This window comes from Haliotis rubra, unplaced genomic scaffold (genome assembly GCF_003918875.1).
Source record: "Haliotis rubra isolate DU_JTF1 unplaced genomic scaffold, ASM391887v1 Scf1383, whole genome shotgun sequence".
Taxonomy (NCBI): domain Eukaryota; kingdom Metazoa; phylum Mollusca; class Gastropoda; order Lepetellida; family Haliotidae; genus Haliotis; species Haliotis rubra.
In genome coordinates this window covers 180,906-189,046 of record NW_025765318.1, presented here as the reverse complement: position 1 = coordinate 189,046, position 8,141 = coordinate 180,906, and the positions used below count along the sequence as shown (strand labels likewise).

General features: G+C 39.1%; 1 protein-coding gene across 1 annotated transcript; it reads left to right on the top strand.

The window, feature by feature from the left end:
* Positions 1-1,795: 1,795 nt before the first annotated feature.
* Positions 1,796-7,823, top strand: LOC124268484 (NACHT and WD repeat domain-containing protein 2-like). The gene is made up of 5 exons (XM_046703463.1): positions 1,796-2,074; positions 5,709-6,040; positions 6,638-6,840; positions 7,101-7,216; positions 7,598-7,823. The coding sequence occupies exons 1-5, from the start codon at positions 1,992-1,994 to the stop codon at positions 7,821-7,823; spliced, it is 960 nt and encodes a 319-aa protein (XP_046559419.1). The 5' UTR covers positions 1,796-1,991.
* The last annotated feature ends 318 nt before the right edge of the window (positions 7,824-8,141 follow it).

Genomic DNA, 8,141 nt, shown 5'->3' with positions numbered 1-8,141 from the left:
GGAATTATTGCTTTGTGATTATTGTGTTAATCTTCAAGTTCCAGAATGTTATGTGGAAGTAATTTCATACAGCTAGATTCGGTAGTCCACATATTCGTATCTCATGTCAGTGGCAGCATGTGGGGTTTATCCACAATAAGTATAAGCTAAAGTTGTCTACCTTTAATGTTAACCTAAAAATGGTTAATCTTTCCAGATGTCCCCGGATTGGACAAGCTGGCTGTAAGACATTGTTTCGAGGCCTCCTCGACTTCCATCTAATGTCGCTTGCTAATTGCAGTTTTGATATTTGTTTTGTAAACAGTATGTTTCTTTTATGGCCATTTTAGCCAAATCACTTACATCAACCGTAATGTCATCAAGATGGCAGATTACGATGTCTGTATTATAATTTGTGTGGAAGGCTTATGTGAACCATGGCCTTGGAAAATACTGAATTGTGATGTTTCAAATGACAATAACAATCCCTGATTGAATTAATTCATTTTAGTCTGTGTGATCAGTTGCAGATTCTATTTAGCTGAAGTAAATTGTTAGCTAACACAGCTCGACGATAAAACACACCATATATTTATCGATTGAGCAATGTCACACTCTGAATCTATGGCGGCATTCTATAACCATTCGGTTGTCATGCCGGAGACCCGGGTTGGATTCTCCACACGGGTACACTGTGTGAAGCCCATTTCTGGTGTCCCCCGCGGTGATGATGCTGGAATATTGCTAAAAGCGGTGTAAATCTCAACTCTCTCACTCTGTCATAAATAGTTGCTTGTGTTTCACTGTCCGCCTCTTCACAGTTCAATATCTAACACAGGTACAATGTTCACTCACTCATAACACATATTTGTGATACATGTATGTTGTTTTGTTTCCAAGCAATCAGCGAATGGTATAACCGTTACCGGGAATTCATGAATGTGAGCCGTACTACTAGTATGGTGTACTTGTTAAACTTTGTTTTCGTTTGTTTGTCGTTTAACACCGCATTCAGCAATATTCCAGCTGTACATGGCGGCGGTCTGTAAATAATCGAGTCTGGACCAGACAATCCAGCGTTCAGCATCTATGTACGCTATTGGGGTACGATGACATGTGTCAACCAAGTCAGCGAGCCTGACCACCCGATCCCGTTAATCGCTTCCTATGACAAACATGGGTTGCTGAAGACCAGTTCTAACCCGGATCTTCACGGGTACGTGAGTGAGTATGGTTTTTGCAGCTGTTGTAAGTCCCTAGGGAGGTTACACATTTTGGTGAACGTTGATTGGCTGTTTCAGAAAATAAACAGCCAATCACACGCGTAGGGATATGGGGAATCCCCGCATCGCGGGTTTCCTCATAGAGAAACTGATGTTTTTAGATCGAAAACTGACATGTGTAATAAAAATAAAGGCTCGAGAATTACCTAATCAATATAACTCGGGAACGATTATCTGTCATTCCCCGTCACTCGTTAGTTATCGTCAAAATCATATTAAAAGCCAAAAAACCCACAGTCCATGAAATCTTCAATACATTAAACTTGTCAATATGTATAAAAAATCTAACTTACAAGGAGTGAATTTGTAGTTAACTTTTGTATGATGTAGCATTTCTATTCTATACTCAATACATACCAAGACCTATAACCAACACCATAGCAGCTACAACATAGAACGGAGCCATGGCTCTAACTCAACTATCTACTCCTTCAGTGCTCTCGGGGTTTGTTTACACGCCCTACCAACGTATGCGTGGACCGCGAGTCAATGACGCTTGACTGATATCTTCCTCGTGTAAAGTAGAACGCCTTTATGGTTACAGTACTGGTATGCCGTAGTGAGTAACACAACAGATTTCAGGTAATGGACAGACAACCCACAGACTGACTACATTTATCTGATCAAGCGTATGCGATCTAACTTGGGATATTGATCACTCCTCGCTGGAGCGAAATGGACAGGTGTGATGGCGACACCGTGTGAAGATATAGCTGTATAGAGTACACCATGTATACCGCGTTATATCGAAGGAAACCAGGACAATCGTCCGTCGCAAGTAACATTCTCCTAAACCCCACAATCAATGCAAGGTAAGATAGGATTCTTATTCTCATCGATCTCATTTCCTTCCATATTTTTAACACAGTGCCCAAGACACAACCCGCAGAACGTTGTTGACAAAGCCAGAGATTATCCATCCATTCGAAGTGCATTCTAGATTGTAACTAGTCACCACTCGCATGAAATAATAACACATGTCTCACGTACATGTCATCGTTTTTGTTGTATATGCCTTCATATTGTGAATTTACACGTGACTATTTCCATCTTAGCAGAACGTGGTTGTTTACAAGAGAGCTCCCTGTTGCCATAGCAGCACATACACACGCGCCTTACAACACTATGTCGTTCATTCAATATTATCGACCTCGGGGACGGTATTCCATTCAGCCAACCCGCTGTCAGTTCAACTACCTCAACACATATACCTTCGTTCCGGGTGATTGATGGTTATTTGTCCGTCAAATCTATGTTCGGTTCGCGGGGTTATAAACTTGCCCATTAGGCGCCTGTAGACTATGTCATTGAACAAAGCATGACGGAGAGTGTCACCAATGGGTTGTGGTAACAGTGCTCAGACACACCCCGGGCAACTGAGTCTCGGGCATGAGGAAGTAAAACAACCTGTGAGCGGGTAGGTGAAATGATGGGCCCAAATGGTATAACAAGTGCTACATTTTTCACAAGAACTCTGTATCGGGATGTACATTTTGATATTCGTATCCTTTGTGTGTGTGTGTGTGTGTGTGTGTGTGTGTGTGTGTGTGTGTGTGTGTTGTGTGTGTTTGTGTGTCTGTCCGTTGTCTGTCTGTGACTGTGTGTACGTGAGCGCGTGTGTGTGCGTGTGTGCCTGCGTGTGTATGTGTCTGCGTGTCCGTGCCAAAGGTTGAGGGCACTTGACGATCAGGTTTGTCAATATACATGCTTACTGAACTGACGCACCAAATAAACAGGACAGAATTTATGTTAAAAATAATCAAAACGGACATAATTAAAGCCTGCCTAGCATGTGTGACTGCCGTTATTATTACCACTCTCTTTTAAACCCAGTATATATAGAGGTACCCAACTTCTAGATATTATGGGGAACATTTTTACATCAGTAATTAATTACTCTTTGGTCCAAAAGTGCATATCGGAATCATTGTTTGGATTAAGACAGGGTAACGTTGCTGTTCTTCAATCACTATCACATAAATATTTAAGGAAGTAAAGTTTACTGTTTGCTTGTTGATTTCAATAAGGAAGGTCAATGCATATGAACACCTAGTTTTGACTATCCTCAGAAACAACTTCGATTGGTGTAAAGCGAAAAATGACTGTATAAAGTAGCATAGGAAAGCTTTGGATACGGTTGAAATGAAATAAATACTGCATTTACTCTTGACACAATGCATCCATATATTAAAATTTATTTAATACACTAGAATGTTTGTATCGCAACGTTCAAGCCTTATTTGACACTGTGTTAGATAAGGATGTATGCTCTCACCATTACTGTTACTGAACTGAACTGAACTTTATTCACACTCAGGACGCGCTCTGTGGCACATGTTTGCATCATTATGTACAACGTATGTATGTTATATACACGTATTATACACAATATCATCACAGAATAAACTCTGTCTGAACATGCATTTAACCATTTTAATTAACAATCTTACACTCATGAGTTATTTTTTATCTTTTTGGGCGTTGGTTAAAATGAGACACATGCTAATTTCCTAATTGTTCCTAGTTTATTAGAGTGAAAAGGCTGGTTCATATTGTGCATATTCGGGTTTCTACAGCAAAAGTTGTAGATATATTTTTGAAGTAACTGTTATGAATTGTGATGACATGTTATCACTATTACTTGTGATGTTGATGAAATATTTTGGTTCTAATTTGGAGAAGATGTGTGAATGCTCAGTCTGTTATGAACCTGCAAAACCAAATAACTATATAATTTCGAAATATGCTGTTATAAATGGGACAAACAGCAAACATTAATAAGAGTAAATGTATGGAATTTTGAAATAGAAGACCTCTATCACAACGTGGAAAATAGTTTATCAATAGTGAACATATTGAAGTGGTATCATGCTATAGAAATCATGGTATTTTAATAACTCTAATAATTAAAGCACTGTTGTTTCAAGCTGTGAAGATATGATGAAATAGTTATTAAACATTTGGTTTCATTTGGAAGGTATACGTTGTTTACTGATGGCTTTAGTAAAAGTCGTCCAGTTGTATATTTAATTCACAAGGGCTAAAAATAATACGGCACCTAAAATCCTTACTACAGCCTGAAAAATATCAATCATATCGATTAAGACTACATTTAAGAAGACTTCTGAACAATTTCAGTGTTATTCGAATGATTTATGATAAATCCATAAATATACAATGTGATCATGACAGTCGATGCAATTTTAGAGATACTAAATTCTCTAAACATCCATAACAAATCTCGATTCTAAAAGTACGACATTGTAATAAATATGCGTCTATGAATCACTGTGACGGCACAAGATGTTCGACGAATTAGATCATGGATTGTTTGTTTACACTATATAGACAAATAGATAGATACATATATCGATAGATAGATATATATATAGACATATAAAGATATACACAGATATATATCCAGCTTATACTAACTTATAATCAAGATATGTGGCCTTGTATTATTACGAAAATCCTACGATGCATGAGGTTGTACCGATAGAAATGACCACACCATTTTATAACAGCAAGCTCCAAAACGACAAAACAACGTCAAGCAATTCCAGACCAGTATATCCTGAAGCACTGTGTCACAATGTACTCAACATTACCCAATCATCTGTACCACTGGCCTCATGGGCAGACTATACGATTAAATTCTGGTCTGTTCAATGCTTCGAATATATTTCTTCAAAGCACGATGACGTTACGGTGAGAATGTTGAACTGACGTTTTATTTCCCACATGAATTTCTGTCCCAATATGTTTACAAAGTACCTAATCTGCTTATTGCAGTTTGTGTATCTGTAAACGAAGCTATTAATGTGTGAATGGAAACAAACAACATTGTCACTGATCAATGAAATTCGCCATTAAACATGCTGTATTCATCAGATTCGATTCAAAACGTCAAAACATGGAATGGTTTCTATTATCTGAAGAACAAGTTCCAGTATGCTCGAAAGTAAAAATATAGATGAAAATTATGAGAATAGATCGCTGAAAATTGCAGTGACACAAATTGTTCCAGAAAGGGTTAGCATGTCTGCCCTCAACAGTTGTACCTGTCACTCACCCAAGTTTCATACAAAGTACGTGTTTGTTGCTTAGCGTCGCGCCCAGCGATACTCCAGCCATGCAATGACAGCGTGTAAACAATCGGGTCGGGTCCAGCCAATCATTGTCAAGAATCATGAGCAAACATCGATGTTGGTGGGGTAGAATTCCACACTGATCCATTAAGATCCATTAAGTTAAGTGTATTTAAATAATGATGGTAAAACGCTCTATATGTTAAGGTCGTGATATATCTGAAATACTGTAATGGTTCAGAACGATGTTATACTCACTTACACTCTTATCACTCACTCGCCCACTCACTCACTCACTCCATATTTCACTGGAGAAACATCCATGAGATCATCAGTGTATATTTTGTCATTCCAGAGTTGATCTTGATCCAAATACTAATAGGAAGGAAACTTCTACAAGCGAAACAGGAACTAAGTTGGATAATGTCTCTGGGAAGCCTGCCGTGGAAACGACTGAAGATGCGGTCAAAACTCGACCAACCATTACCAGAAAGAAAACTGAGTTAAAGTCACGGCGTCAAGACGGCCGACATGCAGGGAGACCTGGAACGAGTCATCGACACAGAGATCACCCAAAGCATCACGGGAAGAAATCAGATACAGATGAGGTCATCCGTGGTAATGTGACAGTGGAATGTCCGTCTACAGCCAAAATTGTCCGGATCTTCACAAGCAGCACATTCACAGGTACCGTTCTGCTTTTCAACTCTGACAATATATTATAATTGTTTATTAAAGGATATTTATGTAGCGCACATATCCAAGCAGCTAGTGCACGCACAAGGAGCTGAGTACCACGTATGACAATATCAAGGACGACATACATGACATTCCTTCAAAATGATAAGTTATTTCGATTTTATACATCACCGAAGTAATAAGACATTGCGAGAACAGACTTAAAATCCAGAATTTAAAGAAGGTAATTACGAGGTATTTATGCAGTACATTTGTAATTCATGAGAATCACGTTTTCTGCGACGATATGCATTTTTACTGCATGTGCATTATGGTAGATGTGGTTGTTGTATCCAATATAATGCATGTACTTTGAATTAATGCATAAATCTTTTTCGAAAATTGCTTAGGGAACTGTCAATTCGTTACTGATAGTCCACAGTTGACACAATTTCAGACCAACTTATTTCACTTTGTACAATTCGACTCCACTTTCTTATGGATATCGAAAGGTTTTTGTCACTTATATTTACCATTATTGCTAGTATTACATGTAAGAGTAAGGCGTGTTCTCACTAACGCCGCTGTATATCTCTTGTTGTACAGACACATGGCACGAGAGGAACGCCCTGATGGAGAGGGCGTACCCCGCACTGAAGGAGGTGTGTCAGCAACAGGGATACGAGTTCCAGGTGGTGGACATGAGATGGGGCATCAGAGATGAGGCCACGGACGACCACATGGGGACAGAACTCTGTCTGAGGGAAATTGATCTCTGCAAGAAGTTGTCAACCGGACCTAGTTTTGTAGTAAGTGTTGAAGATTCTGTTGGTCGATTTTGCATCATATGCCGATTACGTATTCTTTAAACACAATCAGATTCAGTTAATTTTCGGGGAAATATTTAGTGTGCTTATCTTTTACCTCCATAAGTGAGGGAGTGAACAGTTTATCTTCGGAATTGTTGTAATTTTGCGTCAGTGAGAAGCAATAATGGCCAGTCTTCCGTGCAGATGATTATACCTTATCAGTATTTATTACATATTATTGCTTATATTTCCTTTTCCAGACATTTCTAAGTCACAAATATGGTTACCGTGACTTCCCAAATAAAGTTGAGGCAACTGAATTTGACACCCTGATTGCTGCAGTGGAAGGGGAAAAAGCACTGGTGCTCCTTAAAACGTATGTACATGCCAGTTACTGGTATAGGACTTTCGCCAAAAAAACATGGGTGTGAGCTGAAATAGCACTCAACCTCACTTATATCGGGATGTGCATGTGTGCCTCTCTGTCTGTGTCTATGTGTGTGTGTGTCTGTGTCTGTGTGTGGCTGCTTATACTGCTTGATTAGTACCAGTGTATTAGCACTAGCCTTTAGATACAATGTCACCGTTTAAAATGAAAATGGCACCCATATAAAGAGTACAATTGCTTGCTTTATCTTATCCCCTAAAAGCTGAACAGCAGGAAGGGTATAACAAGAAAAAGTATATTTTAACGAAAGGCAGAGCACCAATATATGTGCAATATAATGGAAGATGTCCTATCTTTGTTTAACATCAGCTGGTTCAAGAGAGATGACAATGCCGTACCACCGACCTATTTTCTTCAACCAATCAGCTCCATTCTACCAGACTTTCGAGATGAGAATGAAGAAAAACAGAAGTCCGCGAAAGCAGCTTGGTACGATCAGAATACAATCATGCAGAAAGCCCTTGTGAAAGCAGCCAATGAGAAACTTGATACAAAGACAGCTCACCGTTACGTCACGTCCGGTATGCAACACTGACTTGTACTCTTTGTGTTGTGATCATTTTCCACTGGAAACAACCCTTATGCCTTCGGTTCAAACTGAAATTGGCCTTGTATCGTTTACAGTGACCGAGGCTGAAATCACACGAGGAATAGAGGAGTCTGAAGATAGGTCGTCCAGCTGTTTGTGGTTTCACCGAACCATTGATGCCATTGACAAACAGGAACCAAGTTACATCCTGAGCAGATACAAGGGTAGAATGTTGTTGGCAAACTGTCAATTGTTACCTGTCATAATATTCTGTTGCTTTTCAATACATTGTTTGCTACAAAAAGATGAGAATCACTTATATAG